The 23,828-nt window shown below is 39.7% G+C and overlaps 1 protein-coding gene across 1 annotated transcript; it reads right to left on the reverse strand.

The window, feature by feature from the left end:
* Positions 1 to 616: 616 nt before the first annotated feature.
* Positions 617 to 22,091, reverse strand: ankrd52a (ankyrin repeat domain 52a). The gene is made up of 28 exons (XM_006794068.3): positions 21,897 to 22,091; positions 21,199 to 21,282; positions 21,024 to 21,102; positions 20,758 to 20,828; positions 20,352 to 20,552; positions 20,182 to 20,269; positions 19,911 to 20,053; positions 19,531 to 19,743; positions 18,964 to 19,042; positions 18,731 to 18,845; positions 18,467 to 18,549; positions 18,241 to 18,358; positions 18,045 to 18,113; positions 17,787 to 17,927; positions 16,834 to 16,896; positions 16,292 to 16,403; positions 16,042 to 16,113; positions 15,743 to 15,944; positions 15,533 to 15,620; positions 15,257 to 15,374; positions 14,384 to 14,603; positions 14,191 to 14,278; positions 13,258 to 13,341; positions 12,581 to 12,726; positions 12,342 to 12,424; positions 12,129 to 12,211; positions 11,655 to 11,746; positions 617 to 10,636 (listed from the first exon to the last, which is right to left on the reverse strand). The coding sequence occupies exons 1-28, from the start codon at positions 21,921 to 21,923 to the stop codon at positions 10,365 to 10,367; spliced, it is 3,234 nt and encodes a 1,077-aa protein (XP_006794131.1). The 5' UTR covers positions 21,924 to 22,091; the 3' UTR covers positions 617 to 10,364.
* Positions 22,092 to 23,828: the final 1,737 nt, after the last annotated feature.

A 23,828-nucleotide genomic window follows, 5' to 3' on the forward strand; every position in this document is an offset into this window, starting at 1 on the left:
GAACGGGGCGCACACTGAAATGAATGACTCAGTCTATAACAGTGTGAGTGCATGCTCCTCCAACACTGACACGGTGTCATTGAACTGCACTGGTACTCTTATAAATCTATCTGGTTTTATGCAAAATAAAATCCAGCTCAAATCAGTCTCACTGTTAGAGGAAACTTAGAGCTAGTTACAGCAATATTCACATTACTTTTGCATGCAAGTCAGTCATTTTATTACATTAGTTTCTTATGAAACTAGTGGTTCAATCTGGTATAAACTCCAGCAGATCAATATTTTAATGTCACTTGTTACTGTATTTTGCACAAAACATAAACACTTTAAGTAGTATATCAATTCCTTATGAGTAACACACAAAGGTCAAAGTCCAATACACTCCCATCATACTACTATAAAATGCGAGCTAACAGTGGTGGTAAAAACAGTCAAGTTCTTTGCTTTGTCAGTTCCTCATTTGAGTTGAGAAACCTCAAGCAGATTCTCACATACACACACATTAAAAGGTTTAAAATGTCTTCTCAGCTATAATTTTTTTTTCTTGGGTTCCTAGTTTGAAAGACACTGCAGAAAACAACACACGAAAAAGATAAATAACTCCAGACTCAAGAAATATTTAGCAATAGCACTTTATTGAACACAAACAACCCTAAGCCACAATACTGAATGACAAGACCAATTGGCTGCAGCAAACATTTTATAAAATAGATTCAGGTTTAATGTCACTAAATTGTTTTTTTTTTCCTTTTAACGTCAGAAAGACAGATGCAGGTTTTTCCAAAACAGTGAATGATCTTTTACATATTTAACATTTCTGTAACAAATTATCATTCACATGTTCACACAAAGGAATAACAAGGCAAAGTGCTTTCAGGATTGCATTGTCGAAAAAAATTTAAAATAAAACAAAAACAGAAAAATGAATGGCTTGAGGTTAAAGGTGAGATGGTGGGTGAGAGGGGAGGGGTGGGGGAGTTGGGCTGGTCTTGTTTTAGAGTAGGCATGGGTGAGCTGTTGGGTGGTTGTGAGGGTGGTGGGATGGTGGGGCCTGGTCTGAAAAACCTCAAACCTTTCACCTTCGTCCCGTACCCCTTTGTAGTCAAAACTGGATGTAAAATGTTGGGGCAGTGCGGAAACAAGATGCCTGTGTAGCAGAATTTGGTACAGAGTGGACAGATGGATTCAAAGGCATACGGCTCGAGGGGCTCAAACTCATCCACATTTACAAATACACCTTACTATCATCCCTGTGACAACCTGTGATATCATTACAACTGTAGGGGGGAGAAAAAAATCAAAATAATGAAAATAAATAAATAAATGGCTGACCCAAAAGGAAGCTGTAAACGTTGAAATATTGTATAGCATAGGGCTAGATAGGGGAAGTATATGCATAAGAGGAAACCAAAGAAATAAATGCTGTTAAAATATAAAGCCAATGGTTATTCATTTTCTTAAAAAGATGATTCCTCTGACCATTCGCCACTGAATGTTAAAGGGGATAGACTATCATCATAATCTGCATCATAACGTTGTCTGGCTTCACATTCCAGTGGTATTTTGTCGTATAAATGCTTCTCATAAATATTTTTTTTTTCCAAACGTCAAATAGACAAGTACACATACAGCACAACCAAGCACACTTTATGTATAACTACCATTGCTTATGATAAAATTTTTATTCCCGCACTGTGAATAAACTTTTTTTTTTTTTTTTTGTAAGTCAGAACAGGTGGAGAGACGAACAATACTCAAGGCTGCAAAACAAGGAGGTAGGAGAAATGCTACTGAAAAAACAGCAAGTGAAGCTAACGCAATCGTTCACTTAAACAATTGTGACACACCAGGCTTCCTGAACCATGCTAGTGCCAACAGCTGCTAGTCCAGTTGGAGTTTGAAGAGCTGTGTTTTAACAAGTGTTTGATTTTAACTTTGAATATTGACTTGGCTATTTAAAAAAAAAAACAAAAAAAACCCTAATAAAAGTGTATCTGCAGCTTTCTGACAGCTCCTGCATTGACTGGGGTAGCAGCTGTGGTGATGTACTAGTTAAAGAAATCTTAAGAGGCTCATTCATCTTTACACAAAAAAAAAAAGAAGAAGAAAAAATATGTCTGAATCGTGTCTTAACCCTATATTCCCAGACTGGTCATATTTCAAAATTGACTAATTTCAACTTCATTGGTCCTGTTGTCATCACAGGTCTCGAGACCGCGCTGCTGGTGATGGCATTGACTCCTTTACACACAGTAGAATAGTGTATTTGCAGATTTGTAAATGAGGTAATCAGCGTTAGGCTAAATAGGGAACCCTGTCGTTGACACACACGCCCACTTCATTCACCAGCAAAGAGAAGAAAAAAAAATTCCTCAATCAGAGGGACAGGACTGTGGAAAATTAAATCAACTTTGGAATGTTGGGTGGACAAGCCAACTTTTTTTTTTTTTGTTTAACTTTCTATGAAGGTGCACTGTGAAACTCTTTGATTGTAATTCATCACATGACCTGATTCAAAGTCCTTCCACTCATGATAGGAGCTCCTTTGTCATTACCCCATAATAAGCCACTCAAAAAAAAATAACACGAAACAGGCAACCCATTAATCTAGCGTTTCCTTTTTAAAACTCGCAATGACTTAAGGCTGCATCAGCAGCAGATCAACGCCTGCTTTAAGTCCAGTTGTGAGAGGATTGTTAATAGCTCGTGAGTTGCAATGAGGTGGCAACATCTACAGTGAAGCAGACTAAACATAAAAACACAGAGAAACAAAAAAGAAAAAGGGACAACCACTACTAAAATGTCACAGAACATGCAGTATACATCCTTTCCTACAGTAAGCTATTCCTAATAGCACATTCAAGGGGGCTCCTAATGGGCAAATTCTTTGATATGGCTCTGCTTTAGAGTAATCAAGCTTGGTGAGAGACTACTTCTATTATGGGCTCACAGAAGGAGCATGTCGATAAGGTGCTCCGTCAGAAGATTGCTGCCTTGGTTCAACTGCACGAATGCGTTGTGTCATTCAGTTTGACGGTAAACACTGGAAAGTGTTTCGAACATTTGTTTTCCTTCGTGTAAATAAATGTTTCCCCCCAAAGACACATCTTTTGCTGGTGAAAACAAACGGCACTTTCAAGGGGAATGTTTCTCTAAAACCACAATCACAGGACCTCCAAGTAACAAATTCTGAAAACACACAGGCTATACAGTAGATATAAATCTCATGAGTTTCTTAACTGTACAAGCTTTAGGCTACACACTGAAAAGGGAGGGACACGCAAGAACCCTTAATGCTTAACATTGAAAACAAATATAAGGCATTTCATATTTCCATTTATCCGCATACATCGCCGACAGCAGGTCTAAATATGTTTTTTTTTTGTTTTTTTTTTTGAGAAAACATTTCATTCAAGGAGGAAGAAAGGATGCATATACACATCTACACATGCAAATGAACATGTCTATACCGGCTATTAAACCAGAAGTCCAAACTACAATACCATCAAAGTCCATCCATAAGAAAGAAGAAAAAAAAAATGCTCCTACTCAAATTTATCAACTTGTGCAGGGTCCTTTGTCTGAGCAGGCAGCTGTTAAAAATGTATGTTGATCACAGTTTTAAGAATGGAATATCACACACTCCACAATCAAATGCCACCTCTCTGATCACAAACAAGAGGACCACTTGAAATCCTTCATTTGCTACAGATGAGTGACTTTTGGTGTTAACAAAAAAAGGGCATATTAAATATTTTTCCCAACTGAGGAAGCAATGATAAACAAAAGGTTATTGCACTTTTATCTTCCATTTCAAACGAGGTCAGCTTGAGAGAAGATGATCCATGCCTTAATGTCGAAGTAAGACAACAAATGTTACGTCACTCCTATAATATGATCACACTGTTATTAACACTGCACACAGCTACTACTGCAACCCTACTTGTAGTCAGTCTAGCCTAAAAATAAAAGACAAAAAAAAAAAAACAATCTCCACAATCAAATCGCAACACAGTCACAACAAACAGTTTACCTATGTCTGATGTTGAATTCAGGTACCGCATCGTTTCACAATCTGCACTGTGAAGTTACTAACCGTCAACGAATACCCAAGAGTTGAGAAGAACAATCAGAAGAAAGCTCTGAAATTCCAGGCAATGGTCTTTCTACAGTTAATGTGTTACTGACAATCAAACCTCATGTTTCCTGCACTAGAGAGTTAGATGTTTTTCCTCACTTCTTTGCCTCAATTTGGTCTATAGGCTCCTTCGCTTCTTATTGTTGAGAGAGCCAGCTGAGCCCCGAGGTGCCTTCTTTGGATTTGTGCTTTCGTACTATTGATCCTCATCCATCTGATGTTTGATGTGCCCTAAATCGCATCAGTACTGTGCAAGTTATTGAGCCTCCCGGAGGGAGCAAATAGTGAAATCCAGACTAAAACTGTAGGAGTTCTTTAGAGTGTTTTGTTTGTTTTCGTCGTTTTAACTTGGATCACACTAGATTGAAGTAATAATGCTCAGTGGGAGTATGAGCCCATCTACTGTAGTCATGTATGTTCAGTGTAATTTCTCTTTCCCAATATAAGGCTTCTGGGAAATACAAATGGAAGACCGTACCTTTCGGTAGTAACAAATAAAAGGCACCATGCCAACACTGTGTTCGATATTACACAGGTCTTATTGGTGGGGGAAATTAATGACCAAGTGTTCAGGCAGGGAAGGCGGTCAAACGAGCATTAGTCATAATGTAAAACTTGTATTGTTCTGACTTACAGAGGTAAAGTTTTATAGCTACCTTCATTTCCCACCTTAACTTAGACTCTACCCTTCGCTCCACATGACTTGCGTCAGATAACAGAGTCATTGGTTGATCGTAATGAACATGTCGCAACAGGGTTAACTAAGCTTTTCAGTTCAGTTTTCAATTCAAAAAGGAAAAAAGAAGAATAAAAGGGCTTGTGCATGTTTAGGTTCAACATGCATATGTTGAAAGGTCACTCACACTACACGAGAAATTTTCACAACTGGCATCAGGAAGGAAAAAAAAAGAAGAAAAAAAGAAAAAAGAGAACGCCCCGCCCCCCCAAAAATCACAGAGGATCAATGTCAGCATTGTCACACAAAAGATCACTGATGAGGTAAAACTGCAGGTCCAATAAAAAGTACAAAGTGCAGTTGGCTGCCCCTTCGTAAGGTAGGAAACATGAGACATCTACTGACACTAATCAAACACTTCCGCGTAGATACATCTGATTTAGGCTGGTTTAAGCAGAATTACACAACTCACAACGAAATGGATCAAAAGATCTGAACTCTTTGTTAGCATAGCTGTACAAGCAAGAATTTCTTTTCTGTCTGAATATTTCTGAGGTACACCACTGCTCTCCCCCCACCCCCCACCCCAGGTCGTTTGGCTCTAGATATTACATAAGCCAAAGTTGATTGTTTACGAGTGAACTCTGAATTCATTCACAGTGGAAAATATGGCGAGATCCCAACCACTCCGAGCAATCTCTGCACCATGGCAACCTTGAGCTATGTGCTACCTCAATTTATTTGTGTGCTTCTTGACACCCAGAGATTTTTGTAAGACCAAACAAAAGAAGGAAGAAAAAAAAAAAGCCAATTTTCTTTTTTAGCAATCCAACCTAGCAGCATAACTCTGAAGGTGACACAACTAAACAGGTACTGCCAGGTATCATTTTCTTTTATAGCTTTTAAGGCAAAAGGCTCAACAGTGGATCAGAGGGTTGAATTGAAATTTGCAATTTACTTCAAGTAAGAACCAAGACATCCATTGAGGCAAATCAATTCTATTCTGTATATATACCATGCAGTTTTGGACATCAAAAATTGTTTTTTTCTCCTTGTAACACACTTTACAAACCACCTTATTTACCACAAAACCTAGGGACTGCTTTGCCAATACCAAAGGGACTAAGTATATTCTTCAAAAAATGTCCAATTATAAAATAGACTTCTAGCAACACCAAATTTTTTTTAAACAGAATACTTGGTTTCAAGTATGAATATCCCATGCAAATATTTATAGCTTTTCTTTTGACTAATATAACTGGTGAAAAGCATGCAGCTCCAAACACAAAATTTATAATACTCCTGCCTATGTCTGAATATGTTACGGACTGAGTAAATGTGATTAATGTCTAAAGGCAAATCAAGGTTTCTATGGCACTAAATGGGTGTAGCTTAGGTGCATTTTTTTGTCAAATATAGGCTATTTAACGTGTGATCGTATCTACTGTAGACCTTCTTGTCCCTCTTGTTTTACTGTACTGTAAGGCAATCTCAATGGAATGGATGAATATGAATGTTGAATTCATCTGAACTCCTGTCCCCCGTTTACCTTGTAGGCTACACTCCACACAATATGTATAGAGAAAGAAAAGTGATATTTCACAACAGTAAGCCTATACACCAATGATAATGCCAAAAGAAATATCCAGACTTTCGATGCAGGAAGACTACTACACACACAGTATAATATGCAGAGAATCATTTTACTACATGCTACCTGTATAATCATATCTATGCAAGACAAATGAAGAGCAACAGTTTAAAGTCGGGAGAAAGCAATTTGTCCTGCTCTAAACTGACCCTACATTCATTTCAGTCAGAAAATTCATGGCTCAGATTTGATGGTCAGACTGTAAACTGCTTGAATGCATAAATCCATTGCTGCTTTACTAAGAGGGGTTTCCCCCCTTAACACATTTTGGCAATCAGGCCTTTTTCTTTTTGTGACCAAAGATTATGACATCTAACCCGCATTTAAATCTTCCATTGGCATTTATGCTTTGATTTACTAAACTGGCCTAAATGGATGGCAGTGCAATATTTGTGCTGCACACTATTACACACGCACGTGCGCTATTGCTACAAGTGGACCTTTCATTGCTTTCCGTTTCTGACTCCAGATATATTGTATATGCTCCATTTGTTTAATCGTTGCTATATCAAAATCGTGATCTAGCTCCGTGCACAATCATTCAGTTATTACTGGTACACACAAATAATAATAATAATAATAATAATAATAATAATGAAAAAAAAGCATGTATAAGAACACTGTAATAAAACAAAAGGATTCAGTTACGACTTGTATAGTTGCAAGGGGCAATGGCTCCATTTACTGGTCAGATATGGACATCACAAGAGGCAAGCAAAAAAAATTAAAAAAGGACACCCCTGCCTGGACAGGCTGGCCTGACAGCACCTACTGATGGCAGAAAGAGTATGTAGTTTTTGAGGAGCCTGCCTGAGGTGTTTAAAAATCATTGGACTGACTTTAAGTGACTTAGACCAGAGTCTATCGTCAGCAGTAGGCTGGGTAATGTAACCATATCACGCTGCTGGGCCATGCACCCAGAAACCGATAACTCAAGTCAGCGGGCAGTGGACACTGTCGCCAAAAATACACCTTTTTTTTTTTTCCTTTCTTTTTTTCCTATTTTAAATAATGCATTGTTGGAGTACAATTTCATTGCAGCCTTTGCTTGTCTTTTTACAACCCTTCTTTCCTGTTTTCAGCAGCATTACACATGCATGTAAACATAAGTACATACATTACATCTGCTCTATTTTGCACACTTAGAACCTGAATGTACTAAAGTGCGTGCTTGACTATCTAATTAAGTGCTGTGGGATTGGGGTTAAAAAGGAATTAAATTATGGAACATCCCATCAAGAAGAAAAAGTGTAGACATAATAATCCTGCAGAGATCTGATTGGATTAATAAATTCTGCCTGTTGTTTCAGCACAGATCCTGAGATTACAACAAAGTATGTACCTATCCCCAGTAATATTATATTGGTTCTCGAGAAAACTAAACTAATCAAGAGAACGAAGGCTGGGGTTCACCAATTAGTTTCGCTTCATTTCAGTCAGTTATAGAGGTTGTATTAAATGCAAACTATGAATCATTAACTCATAGAAATCACTGCCCTAACGTGTACTATTGTCAGTTTTAGAAAACCAAGTTAAATACAATTATGCTAAAGTGTTTTTGTAAGATGTATTTAACAACATAGCCTAGCCTAGGTCCTCATCTCTCATCCAGTCAACTAACGTGTGCAATTGTGCCACTTCATTACCTGTGGATATGAAGTTATCGCGCCAATGAAAACAATCTGACTCAGTGTAATTTAACCACCAGCCGATGGTTTTTAAAAATAAAAACAACAACAAAATAGCATAGGTATAACATCTAAAAGTCACAAACAGCTCTAGTGGTCCGATACAATCATCTTTAGTATGCTTAGTACCAGAAAATGGGATGAAGAGACAAAAAAATGAACACAAAAAAAGCACATATTTGGATTTCTGCTATTCCTGAAATCTAAATAACAGGTATTGGCCTAAGCAAAGATCCCTCTCTTTTTCCTCTTAGCCCTATTTGATTCTATTAGGAATTTCAAACTCCCTGGTCTTTGATAATGCCGGGACACAAAGATAAGCCGGGCAGTTTTATTCCCACTAGATACTGTGGTTTAATGCTGTTCCAATCAAATTGGTGGAGACATAATTGGTCTCAGGGCTCGTCATTCTCTGCCATTAAGCGATCCAACTGAAATGATGTGGTACGTACGGAAGGCATGGGTCAAAAAGGCATTTCATGAGATGCCATAAAGGCAATCCAGTGCATTTGTGTTGACACTGACAGTAAAATGCCCGGCACACAGAGCCATTCGTTTAGTCTTTAGGTTATTTTTCCATGAAATATTAAAAAAAAAACAACCAAAAAACTAACCCCCGAGAAAAAAAAAGAAAAATCAAAACACATTCCAGGGAAACAAAAGCCCTTGTGACAGTGATTGTCTATTCAATAACGCCAAACAAAAGAAGGCCAAAAGAAAATATTGCTTGAAAACTGCCCAATAAAAATAGCAGACAATACTCCTTAATCTGTTCTAATTGATCAGCGTTCACCGGTTGACATATAAGCTATTAGATGCTTAAGACTAGTTCATCAGCTCCGAGAAATACTCCTTTAGAGAGAGCTTGTTAAAACCGCAATGCTGATGGCCGGTTCAACTTCAGAAACACAAAGAGCAAAAACATCATTAGTGCCAAAACCCAAAATTGATCACTCTTTTCAACAATCAGGCCATTCAGATTCTAAAATCTTTTCCTTAAAAACACTGTTAAAGAGATGGGAAATAAATTGAAATGGCTTGTTCACTTATGTGCTCAGATATATGATGCTTTGATGAGGTGTTGTTGGCAGATATTACTAGTAAAGCCTTCATCTAGAATAAACAAGGCCTCAGTCAGTCACTATCCTACAGTAGTTCTCTAGTCCTACAAAAAGAGAACATTAGGCCTACGGACCCTGGGTGAAGATGAAGCAGCTGCTAAACGAGTTGACGAGGTATATCGAGATCTATTGTCTTTCTCTATACAGTACAGTTCATCTCAAATAAATAATTTATAGCCATAGTAGTGTTGATCAACTTTGGTCATAACTTATATGCTTAGAAACATTCTAGCTTAACAAACACTTATTTAGCATCTTTAAAAAAAAAGGAAGTCAGCATTAAGAACAGATCGATGTTACGATGCTGACCCGAGCATGGCTCTCCTTTGGAAGGAGAGCATGCCAATGTATTCAGCAGCATTACCAAATTATCTTAAAATGCCAAACAATTCTAGGCCGTACATTTAAAGTACACTATGGAATTAACATCTTTGTGACCCTTTTCCAAATTTGCAGATTGTACTGTAGTACACAAGCATTGCACTCTGAAGCTAAATTTAGATTTTTCCCTTGTGTGGTTCCTTCATAAAAATCTAGGCTAACGGACAATTTAAAAACAAAATTAAAAAAAAAAAAAAATACCATAAAAAACAAAGAAACTCTTTGATCATTAATTTGGGAAGGCTGTATGTTCCTCTACAAGGTCACTGCAACTGATTTAACATGATATGACTTTCTTTATAGTGAGTGATATGAAGCGAAATACAGTTGAGGATACAGACATGCTCTTAAATGTTGGTTATATAACTATGTGAACATGATTTTAAAGGGTTAAATGATTTAGAGATGGCCAGATTGCTAGTGTTTATTTTGAATGCCACACTTTATCTGAGTGACCTTGTAGAGCAATGTGCCTCTACATATTAAGCACTATTAGGAGATGGAGGAATGGGATCTAATTGCATATTAGGTTTGACTGCACCTCAAGAGAAGACCAAACACTCACGCACACACAGACACACAAACACATACATACACAGAAAACAGACATGTGGGTGGGTGCTCTCCTGGTCCTCTGGGCCATTTTAAAGGGAGTCGCCCCCTGGTGGTGATGATGGTGATAGCAGCTGACTGAGAGGGCCGTGTGGCCTCACTCAGACAGACACCCGTCGAGGCCAACTGGTGCACCGTGACGGTCTTTGACGTAGCCGTTGTGGAGGCCGTTGCTGGGCAGCGGGGCGCAGGCGGCAGTGATGCCGCAGTGCTTCAACAAATTGAGACCCGGGGAGGGGGAGACTGTAGGAGAGGAGCAGGAGCAGGAGGAAGGGTCCCGCTGGGGGAAAGGCTTCATGGTAGAGAGGATCAGAGCCAGGCAGTCAGCCACGTCCTTGTTGGGAGCACAGGCCAGAGCTGGGGTATGTCCTGTTCCACATCAAAATGCACATTAGAGCATCATGTGTCAGAGATGTTCTAATCAATATTGGAACTACTGATAATTAACTAATGAAACATTATTTAAAAAATTAAGAAGTAACTCAGTGGTACAATTTCAGAGAAATACTACACTTTCTCTTGGCTCTAAGAACATTTCAGAGTCTTAATTCTAATTGCTTAGTTTGCCTCAGCTCCCCATCTTAAAGCTCTTATTACTGACTCACTTCCAGTACATGGTTTGTTGTCCACAGGCATCGGTAAACCACTTTAATATTGAGTATAGCTCAACTTCTGAACACTCGCCTCACACATTGTTGTTTCCATCTCAGCGGCCAATCAAAATCAAGGGGTGGGACTTGCATCAACATTGTCTACAATGATCCTGTCTGTCACTGTCATCCAGCACTGAAGAAGGAAGCTTTTGTAACTAAGCAACAATAAGCACTTCAGAAAAAACCCTCAACAAATTAGATCACAGGCACACCCAGTGCAAAAGCAGCTGCCTTTGGACAATGACCCTCAGAGCACTGAAAGGCCACTGCTCACTACCTGCACAGCCACGTGTATGCAAAGTCTGTGTTAGTTAGTGAACACAATGAAATGTTTTACATCTGAAGAAAGACATTTTGCACATTAGGTTATTAAGGTAATAGATCTTTTTCTTTCACCGCTGGCTACCTGCACATAAAGGGCCAACATCCAATAAGTAATGGCTTTAATATCATTCCACTGCCTGCATATTTAACCCATGTGCCATTAATAAAGATCACAAGTTTCAGTAATAATATAGAGCTAAAAACAAAAAGAACACTTGGATATAATGGTAGCAGTGTTTGGTGGCCAATGCATGTTTGGTTACCAGACCCATTAAAATCTGCTTTCAACATTACTTCCCTCAAACAGGAACAAGATTAACAAAATAAATGAGTAAAAATGGACTGCCTTTGGGTTCTTATCTATAGAAAAATGAAACAAACTGAAAAATCTCAATTTTGGTGTTGCTCACCTTCCTCATCCACAGCCAGCACCGTGGCTCCTCTACTCAGCAGTGCCTGCACCACCGTAGCCAGGCCATTGCGTGCTGCAAGATGGAGGGGCCTGTGGACAAACAAGGTAGTGTTTGGGAAGATAAATAAATAAATAGATGCAAGTCATAATATTCAATAAAAGATCCATCCTAAATCCAATGCTCAGATGTAGAGCCTAGTGATAGTAATTAAATTCCTGTGCATCTGTTACTGCAACATGGCAAAATATCTTCTTAACAATACAGGAGATAAATTCTACAAATTAATTAATCTAAATTAAGTAGACTCCTGCATGAAAAATGTAATATATTAACACTTTACAGTTGAACGGGAGAAAAAAAAAAAAATCACGCTAGAAAAAACATGGACTATGCAGCATGTTGTGGGTGTCAGTCTAATTCCACATATACAAAAAAATCTATTGTTGGTTTAAAATGTTGCCAAGTTCTCACATTTGCAGAGCACTGTTGGTGGCATTTATCAGAGTGGGACTGTGGATCTCGCCCAAAATCAGCAGGGCGCACATCTCATGAGCCTGAGGAATAAAACAAATGACCATAAAAAATAATAATAATAATAAAAAATAATAATAATAAAATGTCAACAGAAAGATATTCCTTAGAGAATCCTGTGATTTGAGGATCTTGTGAAAAACTAATGTGTACCTTGCTGCAGGCCAAGTGCAGGGCAGTGTTCCTATTCTCGTCCAGCAGTGTCAGGTCAGCCTTGGCCCGGTGAAGGAGGATGGCTGGACAACACCAAGACACAAAATTTGTTTATTCTTTTTTTGTTGCACTAATTTGCCTTTTTTCCTTTCTTTTTTTTTTTTTTAAATTGTTATAGAAATGTTTCACATTCTGCAATAAAAACTAAATCCCACATAAGTAACAGTTGTAGTACTTACCCACGGTGCCGCTGTGTCCCTTGTCAGCTGCTACCATCAGAGCAGAGCGTCCACTTTTGTCCACTGCATTGATGTCTGCTCCATGACGAAGCACAAGCTGAAGTCCTGCGACATCCTCAGCAAATGCAGCAGCATGCAGTGGGGTCCTATAGAGACAGGATTTGTGTTTTTTAAAAAAAACTAAAAAAAAAAAACCCAAAAACTGTTAAATGGCTGTGCTGACGAGCCAACTTTCCTGTCAAGCTCTTTGCGGTCAAACAGGACCAGGCTGCTGTACGTCTTTTTAAAATGTATTTTATGCCCATTTTATTAAAGATCTGTTTTGGATATTCCACCAAGATCTCCCAGTTGAGAATGTGGGAAAATGTTTGCCCATTTATAAACTATGTAACATTTAACTCCACATCCCATCCCTGCATCTATATATTTCTTTTTTGTTTATAGCCAAAATCACACCAAATCACAACAACAGTTGCCCCAAGCTGCTTTGTACTGTAAGGTAACCTTACAGTAATACAAAAAAGAAAACAGGAAACCCCAACAATAACCACAATTTGGTAACCACAATTGCTCCACATTGGTCATCTTTTGCACAGTCCCAGGCTTTTTCTTTTTTCTAAATTGAACAAATGTATTCCTAAAAACCTGATAAAGTACTTTTCATTCTGCAGCCTCACCTTCCTTTGGCATCTCTGGTGTTAATCATGTGGACCCCAGAGGTTTCCAGCAGTCTTTCTGCAGCACCGCAGTGGCCATTCATCCTATCAGCAAGAAAACCATGTTAATGAAAAGTTAACGTTATCTAAAGGTGCAATGCATATATCCATATTTCGCAGACATCAATATAATCCTACCCTTTCACCCATGTGCCTCAAATGTGAGACAGAAATTGGTACCCTAACTCACAGCTTCTGGTCATGTTTGAAATTGCAAGAATATTGGTCTAATGTGTTATCTGAAATGGAGAAGATTTTCGGTTGTGAATTGGAGATGGACCCTCTGTCTCTTATACTGGGCCTCCCCAGCCAGCTATTAATATCCAAGAATAATAGGAGATTGTACTGTGTTCTCACCTATGCGGCAAGGAATAATATACTACTCCAATGGATTTATGAAAAAGCACCAACTATTAAAGGTTGGCAAAGAGTAGTGTTGGATCTTGTGCCATTGGAATATCTTACATGTATACTGCACTCAAAAACAGATCAATTCTTCAAGGTGTGGGAACCATACTTGAATTATGTGGAACCTGATGTTTCTAATATTATGTTACAAGGATTCTCTTGAGGGTTCAAACTGCAACGTACTACTGGGACCACAGGTATTGTACTGTATTGTATTCTCTCTTTATTTATTTTTTAGATGGAACTGAGCTGGTGTTCTGTGCTTAGTTATCAGTCTGTTTGTTTTTGTTTTGTTTATTTGTTTTTATTTATTTATTTATGGTTCTGAATTGTATACTTTATTACGTTATGTAATTATGTACTATTTGTGAAAAAGAAAAAACTAATAAAAATATATATTAAAACAAACAAACAAACAAACAAACAAAAAAAACAAACAAACACGTTATCTAAAGGTAATTAGTTTTTCCAGACCAAGATACTCACAGAGCACAGTGCAGGGGGGTGAAAGGGTTTCCCTCTTCATGGATAAATGTTTTATATTCAAGTAAAACCTCCAAACAGTCTTCATGCCCTGAGAACAAATACACAAACACACACTTAGCATCAGAGACAACAAATGTGACAGTGATTATGTGTAACATTAATGTTTGGCGTTTAGGCATTAAACTGAGCAAACCTTTGTAAGCAGCCCAGTGTAATGGGGTGTATTGTTTGTTGTCCAGCAATTTATCTTGTGGGTCTGTTTCCATGGCGGCCTGCACCAGACTGGCCAGGATCTTTGTGTGGCCTCTGGATGCAGCGTAGTGCAGCGGTGTCCTACCCTTGGTGTCCCGACATAAAGCAGAAGCTTTGTGCTCCAGCAGGGCTGTCACACACTCATCATGGCCCAACACAGCCTGTGCAACAAAAAACAATGAGGAATGAACTAAACTTCACTGTCAAAAACTGAATTCAGAATATTACTTTTTTTTTTTTTCCCCTTTACATTTTACTTCCAAGGAGCCAGACTTTTTCTTAAGTGGCCTTGAACGATAGTTCTCCAGGCTTTCCAAAGGTCTTTCAAAGTTTTGTTTGGATACTGGCTGCTTTTTCCATTTATTTTTAGTTCAGTGCTTGTACGTGACCAAGTTTATTTTTCTTTAACAAAAAAAAAAAAAAAAAATGCCAAAGACAACACAATCTAACATGCATTTGGGTATTTTTGCAGCAACACACATTTGCATAGGACTAACAGGTGACAACTTTGTGTATCTGAGCAGTGTCCAGTTTATAAAACATTTGATGGCAATTTTACAACTGGAAGAAAAAAAAAAAATAGGGAGAAAATCCTGGCATTGTCATTGTCATTAGAATTTTCAAACAGGGGCACCTGTTAAAAACGAGCTTTACAGTTACAATGTTGTTTTTGTTTTTTAATACCAACTTCCAAGTTTAATAGCAACTTTTAAATTACTATATTTCAAACAGCGATGGCATTTAGGAGTATTCCAGCTTTCTCTCACAGTCCAAAGACATGCATGCTAAGTTAACTGTTGTTTCTTTGACCTACCCCTCTGTGCAAAGCTGTGCTGCCTCTCTTGTCCTTGGCATCTGGCAAGGCACCCTTCTCTAGCAGGAAGTGGACACAGTCAGTGTGTCCTCCGAGAACAGCTAGCATCAGAGGGGTCCTGGATGGGGACAAAAGCAACAAAAAAAAATACACTTTAGCACTGGATGTTCACTCGTCAAGTTAGCTGTAAGCATTAAAGTTTTTTGAAGCTGAATGAAAAAATAAATAAAAATAAAATAAAAATAAAAATAAAAATAAAAAAATAAAACAACTCACTGGCCAAATTTGTCTGCCATGTTAGTGAGATCTCCCTCCTCCCCATAATCAATCATCATGCGCAGGCAGTCAGAGTGTCCATTCACAGCTGGAATGTAATAAGATACAAAAGAACAATTACAAGGGAAAAAACAAAAACAAAACACAAAATCGACTTGTGGGAAAGAATCACAAACATTGCTGTATCAAGAAATCTTCCAGCTCAGATACCTGAAACATGAATTGGAGTCCACATGAGGCGGTTGTCATTGAGGAGACAGGAAGCCCCCTGGGCCAATAGCACCTCCACACAACGTGCGTAGCCTTTCTGTGCAGCCAAGTAGAGTACAGAACGGCCTGCAGCGTCCTGCATGTCCACATATGCTGCTGTCTCTGTGAGCACACGCAAAGCCTGCCAGTGGCCCTTATCAGCCTGAACGAGCAGAGGAAGGTAGTCACAATTTTGCATTTAGTTAAGATTATGAAGCTGAAGACGAGCAGAAGTGACTGCAAGTGAGTGCAACACTTACAGCAAGATGCAGTGGACTGACTGGAATGCTGCTCTCTATGTCTCCTAGTGCATTAAAGGACATCTCCAAGAGCTGAAAGCAAGGCAGAAGAATTGATGTTGTGTAATTTAGGAAAGAAACTAGTAAAAGAAAATGTTACATAAATGGTCATTGGCCTCATGAACTAATCCCCAACCTGATGCGAAACGTGTGAGATGACTGATTAATCTATGGGCCAAGTTATTTGGGGAGTTCAAAACAGGAAACTCACCAGCTCCAGATTCTGTTTGTTGCCATGGTAAGCTGCATAGTGAACAGCACTGTAACCCTTTGAATTCACCATTGATGGATCAGCACCATTGTCCAAAAGATGCTCCAAGCAGCTGTTATCAGAAGAAGAAAAAAAAAGACATAAAGAAATGGTAAATGGCCTGTGTTTGTATAGCGCTTTTACTAGTCCCGCCTAGGGACCCCAAAGCGCTTTACACGTCCAGTCATCCACCCATTCACTCTCACATTCACACACTGGTGGAGGCAAGCTACAGGTGTAGCCACAGCTGCCCTGGGGCAGACTGACAGAAGCGAGGCTGCCATATCGCGCCATCGGCCCTTCTGGCCAACACCAGTAGGCGGTAGGTGAAGTGTCTTGCCCAAGGACACAACGACCGAGACTGTCCGAGCCAGGCTCGAACCGGCAACCTTCCAATTACAAGACGAACTCCCAACTCTTGAGCCACGATCGCCCCAGAAGACATGTAATTTGCCTACAATTAACCGGTTATGGTCAGGTGATGACAAAAAAACAGAACTTACAAGTATGACTCCTTTGCCTCGTCCTCATCATTCTGATGGCTCCCAGAAAAATGACGATCAACTCTGAAACAAACAAGAAATGCTTCCATTTAGTCAACCTTTCCTAAATGATGCTGTGACGTGGTTAAAACTTAACTTCTCAAACTTGATGGTTCATATGGGTCATATATAGAGTCATATTTGTCTGTATAGGCTGACGAGAACAGTTTATCCGATACAGAGGAAAACGTAGTGTCTGCTGTGAGTAGTGCTCAGACCTTAACATGGAGAAACAAAATAATTCTTCCACAAACACATGGCACAAAATACCAGATCCACCTCAACAAGTGTACACCTGCATTTAAAGGGTGCAGGACCGTGAAGACAGCTGGTTTGAAAGAGGAGTAAACGAGGGACCACATCCACTGTGAACAACCATCGTTTAGAGGTGGTGGATTATGACACCACTTATCAGCCACTGATGATACAGTTTTGAGATGCCTTCCCAGGCATTTCAACCCCATCTCACACCTTGCATCAAAGTGTGAGCTGCTGTTTTGGAACACCCAAATACCTAAAACAACCATCACATGTTTGAGAACATGTGATGGTTGACATGAGGTGTTGTACTCCTTGAACACTAAAGTGGCCCTCACATGAGATGACAGTGCCAGCAGTAGCCTACAGCTCATTTAAGTTTGAGACCCCTGCTTTTGGATGAGAGGCAAAACGTCTTCACAAACAAAAAGACATCCAGCTGTTTTCTTTTCAGGCATTCAAGACTACAGTCGCATTTGCTCCCCAGCTGCAAATGAATTTCAAAATAACGTATCTATATTACAGGTTTTTAAAATCAGCCAGCCATTTTTCTGAAATAACAGTTGACTTTTTGACTTGGACTGAATTTGGTAGCTTGTGTTGACTCGGTCTTTTCAAACAGAAAACAGAGAGAAGGAGATTAACAAGTGTCTAACCTGCTGAAGGCTTGAGAGGCAGCAGAATAGTGCAGGGGAGTACAGCCTGTCTGGTCAGGCTCGTTGACCTCAGCGCCAGCGCTCACCAGGGTCACAGTGCACTGGTACCTCCCATTAGCAGCCGCATAGTGCAACGGTGTCCTGCAGACAGAAAAAAAGTCCTCGCTTTGAATTCTAACCTGTGTTGAGTATGCAGGACATGATACTCAGATGCTGTTTAAAACCAGATGATACCTAAACAAGATGAGCGGGACTCACCTTCCCATTATGTCCCTCTTATTCAAGTCGGTACCGCTACTTAAAAGCAAGTTCAGACATTCAACATTTCTGGGAAAAAAAACAAAAAAAAGATCATGAGAATAAATAAAATGGAAGTAAACAATTTAATTTAATGCATGTGCAACATTTCTGCTCATTTTAATATTTTAGTGTTAAACCAGATTCTGCATCTCACCCTCCAGAGGCAGCAGCGTGTAGACAGGTCCTCCCAAAGTTGTCAGGGGTGTTTATGTCAAACCCAGCTGATAGTACATGCTCTTTACTCATAGATGAAACTATACTATACAGCTGACCTGTGGGCCAATGAGCAAACAGCTGGAGGTAACTATCTCAAAGTAATACACAGACACAGATGGTAAGGGATTAGGGTAAAGAAGAGTGCACACATTTATTAAACACACCTGAGGAGAGTAACTTGCGACAACAGTCTGAAAACCCGTACAGCACAGCTAAGTGCAAGGGGAACATTCCATGGATCCCACGTCTGCAAAGAAGAAACAAAACAGTCGATGGTACAAATGCATCTACTTACAACCAAGCGTCTTACATCGTGAAGCATAAACTTTAATGCACCCTCATATTGGGCTATGCTTTAAACCATTTCTATAACCTCACAGTAAGATTACATTACTACATTAGCAACACCACTTAAAGTTGTCTGATACCTGGCCGTGTCTGCTCCGTTGGTCATCAGAGTGCTGATCAGCAGTTCATGGCCGTACTTAGCAGCAACGTGGAGAGGAGTATTGCCATACTTATCCACACAATCAATTTCCCCACCTGACGGAAATCAGAGTACAGGGAGTAAATCAAAGACCCATTAACAGAAGAGAAAGAGACGGTGACATGATCTTATAATAAAATAAAAATAAATATGCGACAGGACACTCTGTGTTACCATTTTGGATGAGGATCTGAGAGCGTGTAAAGCGTCCGTGAATGGCTGCCATGTGCAGGGGGCTCTTCCCTTCTTTGCTCTGCAGGGGGTAACAAACACATTTCAGGGTAGATCTTATGCATGGGGGGCTTTTTTGCCTTTTTAGATAGTGGAGCAGTGAAGATAGACAGAAAAGTAGAGAGCAAGAGAGAAAGAGGGAAGGCAGCACAGACTTAAACCTGGGCCGGTGCACTCTGGCACTGGGATAAAGGCACCTATAGATTTTTGTTTGATAATTTTCTTCAACAAAAATGTGCAGTAATATTCTTCTTAAGGCACTGTAAACTAGAAACTGAGAAATCATAAATGGTAAATGAAACCTTAGGACCTGGATTTCGTTTGGTTCTTTTTTTTCTTAATATTTGTATATGTTGTCAGAATGGCCAAAGGATCGAATAATCGGATCAACCCATCTACAACTATTCCAACTCTGGTTCTTGCAAAACGGCCCTAAATAAAAATGTGGAGTTTCACTACTTTCAGAAGTAGTGAAATAAAGTAAACAAGAAGAAGAACCAAAACAGCTACCTGCTGGTTGACATCTGCCCCGTTGTTGACCAGCAACTCCAGACAGAGGGCACCGTTGGTGGAGACGGCAGCCAGGTGCAGAGGGGTGTAGCCACACTTGTTGGGTTGGTTAACATTAGCTCCATGGTTCACCAGCTCTGTAGCCACAGCTTCTTGCCCCATGTAGCAAGCCACATGAAGCGCAGTGTTTCCAAAGCCATTGGGCTCATCAATCTGACAATAAAACACAGAACAAAACGACATCAGAATGTGCCAAAAGCCTGAAAAATAAATAAAGTGCGCCCTGAGCTGCTCTCAGACGCTCACAATTTATAAACCAGACATGAGGGAAGACTACTTTGGCTTTGCTGAAGGTAAATATTTCTTGCATAGTTACTCACATCTGCCCCCATCCTAAGCAGGTACTTTACAATTTCAATGTGACCACTTGCAGCAGCAGCATGGAGAGGTGTGTAGCCCTGTTTGTCCTTGCAGCTCTTGTCAGCACTGCGTGACACCAGTAACTTCACAACCTCTAGATGCCCTGTGGATAACACAAGAAAGACACAGTTCATTACAAGTTCTACTTATTTCAACAGATTAAAAGCCCAGGCCAGCACTTGTCATCACTCCTGTAAGTGCTATTTGGCAAGAAAAGTAAAACTTGCTTACCCAGGTAAGCAGCACAGTGGATAGGCTGTCTCTCCTTCTTATCGATGGCACTCAGGTTGGACCCTTTGTTCAGCAGCAGCTTAACCATCTGCAAGACAAATTGAAGGAACTTTATTGCAAAGAGAACACTCTATGTCCTTCAAAAACAAAGCAAATCACTTAAGCCTCACCTCCTGGAAACCACTCTGCGCCGCATGGTGCAGGGCAGTCCTGCCACTGCGATCTGCCATGTTCACGTTGCTCAGCTGGGTCAGCAGGGCCTCTGCGCAGCGCGAGGCACGGTTGGCAGCAGCCACATGCAGAGGCGTCTGCCAGAACTTGTCACGTGCATTTGCGTCAGCTCCGCGCCTCAGCAGCAGACCCACTGCCCTCTGGGAAGAGGGAAGCAATCACCACAGCTTAAGATGTATATCACATCTGCAGCTTCCCACATTTAATTTAGTGCAGTTCATAAGTGTGCAAATCTAAATAAGAATTATAATCTCTGTATTTTAATACATAAAAGACTTAGATGATGAGGTCATCTGACTGGGAAATCATCAGTCTTAAACGAAAAAAAGGAAATACATTGCTTACGTCATTCCTGGAAGCAGCTGCCCTGTGCAAGGGGGTCAACCATATATGGTCTTTAGCATTTACACTGGCACCTGTGATACAGAAACAGAAACACTATTACATACTATATTACATAGTAGATTTTAATTATATTTCAGGTGATACAGAAGTAGAGTGAACCAAGAATGAGCAAGATTATTTATGTGGAACAATGATCAGGTGTTAGGATTACTTCGCTAACAGAGGTGCCCAATACTTGCACAGATAGATGGATGAAATTCAGTCACCTGATTCAATGAGGAGGTCCATTATATGGACGTCTCCCACACAGGCAGCAGCATGAAGTGGCGTACGACGCTCTTGGTCCTGATATGCGGGGAAAAAAATAAAAGGGATTTTTTTTAATGTTTCGGGGTAACGTCCTTCAAAATCATGATCATGGTAACTGAATCTGTTTCATACCAGTGCATTGACATCCTCCTTTTTGTGCAATAATAGTTGAACTTCTTCAGCATTGCGACTGAAGATGGCCTGGACCAGAGGAGGCTGCAATACAGGAACATCAGTCAAATTACCGCAAAAAATAACGTTGCATAAAATTACGTGCAGCCGGAGCGCTGACTCTTATACGACCATCACACATCATCTACGTCTCATCTGAGGAGGTTAAACCATCGTTAAAGCCGCCAACTGCGCAGTGGAGAGGTTAAATGTACTCCCGTGCCATTAAGTGTTTCACTGAATACTTTTACTGTGTGTAACTGAATGGGTTTCTTGTTTGCTTCCAGCAGATACACCAAGCCTTTGGCTGAGGCCTATAGGCCATTTTTACTTACGTCAGCTAGCCAAATGGCTTCTGTTAGCTAATTCTGCAACAGAGCTGGCCCTGACCCAGACCAGGGCCTAAACTACACCATCAAAAAAATAAAACAAAAAAACCCTCACACATTAACATTTAAAAGACGAACATTGCTAATCTTTTCAAATAATACCATTACCATGCGAATATCCGCCTAAATATGCATGCACCCGCCGCGAGCTAATAATGAAAGCAAGCCGTTCGGCGGAGAAGACGTAGGATGTTGCGCACAAGAGCAGAGTCTCTCCCAGCAAATAGACTGCGCCACAGCACAAATACGGAGCGCTTTCTTTCAGCGTACCTGGTCTGCAATATTGAGTACTCCCATCTCCCAAACTCAGCCAGGACGGAGCTCCTTCATGAGGATAAAACTTCGAGGTATATTGTGGTGCGCTACTGTGTTCTCTTCTTAGACTACACCCATAGCTGATTGCAAACAGAAATACGGTCTCGGTCTGTCACTGTTGTTGTCTGTATCCAGTGTCTGGTCTGCTGATACTGGCTACGACTGTGCGGGTCCGCCTACAGGCGTGGCGGTCTGTTTTCGTCTCCTCGGGTGAAATGGCGACACCGTGCGGCAAGAGAACGGTAAAACATCCCATGTTCACCCGGCGGTGTGACGTCTGTGGCATGGAAACTTGATTCTGCCACCGAAAAAAAATGTTTTTAAACTTGGAACCTACAAGTTAAAATTTCGGTTAACTTACTCAGTAAGTCGAGATTTCAACTTAGCTCTGCCTGACAAAAGAAAAAAAAATCCAACCACTGAAAAACAAAAAAGTTCCACTAATTCCAGGTTATTTCAAACTTTCGACTTAAGAACTCAAATTTTAAAGTAAATTTCTCAATTGTGAGTTATTTTGAAATAGTAGCCAACTCTTTATGATAAATAAATAACCTGACATTTTGAGATATTATCCCAAAATTTTGAATTATGGATGGTAAAAGTGTTCTATTTTGGGGGGGTTGGGGGATTTTTTATTCAATGGTTGAAGAAACCCCCCCCCCAAAACACCAGCTGTGGTGGTTACAGGTCAAATACAATAACACTTTATCACATTGATTAGTCATGTATTCCTTTTCTATCACTATAACTTAAAACATTCATTCCATCATATTGTTCTACCCGCTAACTGGCTTTTGGCTGTCACTGCAGAGCCATATCCATGCAAATCTCCATTTCAGTTTACTTTTTGTAAAACTAGAGCCAATAAAAAGTAAGACATTTCCATTTCCATGTGTGAGAGTGAAACTGAAGTGAAAAATCACAGATAAAAAAAAAGTAATGTAGGCCTTGGGTGTAATAATTAAGATCAAGTTAAATATCCAGATTTGCTGAATATTCGTCCCCTATAACATCAGTTAATGTTGTGGAACAAAGTGTTCTTTAGTAATAAATGATCCACTGCTACTTTTTTTTCATGAGTTGTCACTCCGTTTTTATTCTTTTTATTTGTTATAGTGAGTTGATAAGGCGACAGCAAAAATAAAGAAAAAGAAAAAAAGGCTACAATGGTAAACAGTAAAATAAGCCTATAAATTATTGACTGTTATTTTTTATTTGGCTTGAGGACCTTTGTTTTTAAACGTGATCTATCTCCCCTCTTTTATCGTTCTCACCATCACTGCCTCTGTTCCTTGCAGCTTCACTGTTACTGTCTCTATCGCATTCACACACTGTGTTCTGTCTCGCTTCTACTGACTTTTATTCTTCTTCTCTCCAGTGCTACTCTCCATCTGCTTCCTACTCAGACTACAGATGTCTTCCACAAACAACATATTCCTCGGAAGACTGGAGATTCCTCCCTGACCTCATCAGTCAACCTGTCCATCACCAATGCAAAAAAGAAAGATCTCAGAACCCCACCCCCACCTTCATCCCATCTGACACTCCTACCACACACATCCCTACTGTTGTCGTCCACATATATGTGGGCTATTGGATAAAAGATGTAAGAGAAATATAACTTATAAAATATTAACTGTGTTTCTTTAGGGGTCATTTTAATCAAAGTTAAAAAAAAAACAAAACAAAAACAAACAAACACTTGAACCCTGTTTATACAGTCTCACAGCATTTTGTTCAGGATATTTAAATATATATATATTGTTATACTAATATAAAAGTGTTTTCGTAAGTTAATTAAAATAAAATAAAATACAAATATTTTTTCCCCGCCGTTAACCTCCTGCAGAGTAGGGGGCGGCATTTCTTCTCAGAGCTGTTGGGCAG

Source organism: Neolamprologus brichardi, chromosome 20, assembly GCF_056152115.1.
Source record: "Neolamprologus brichardi isolate AB-2024 chromosome 20, ASM5615211v1, whole genome shotgun sequence".
Classification (NCBI taxonomy): domain Eukaryota; kingdom Metazoa; phylum Chordata; class Actinopteri; order Cichliformes; family Cichlidae; genus Neolamprologus; species Neolamprologus brichardi.

Excerpts from the sequence above, each read along its gene's own strand:
- ankrd52a (XM_006794068.3), bottom strand. The coding sequence starts at position 21,923 with ATGGGAGTACTCAATATTGCAGACCAG. Across the intron at positions 15,375-15,532 it reads ATGGCAGACAAATTTGGCCA|GACCCCTCTGATGCTAGCTG; the intron begins GTGAGTTGTTTT and ends GTCCCCATCCAG. Across the intron at positions 13,342-14,190 it reads ACCCCCCTGCACTGTGCTCT|GATGAATGGCCACTGCGGTG; the intron begins GTGAGTATCTTG and ends TCTTGCTGATAG.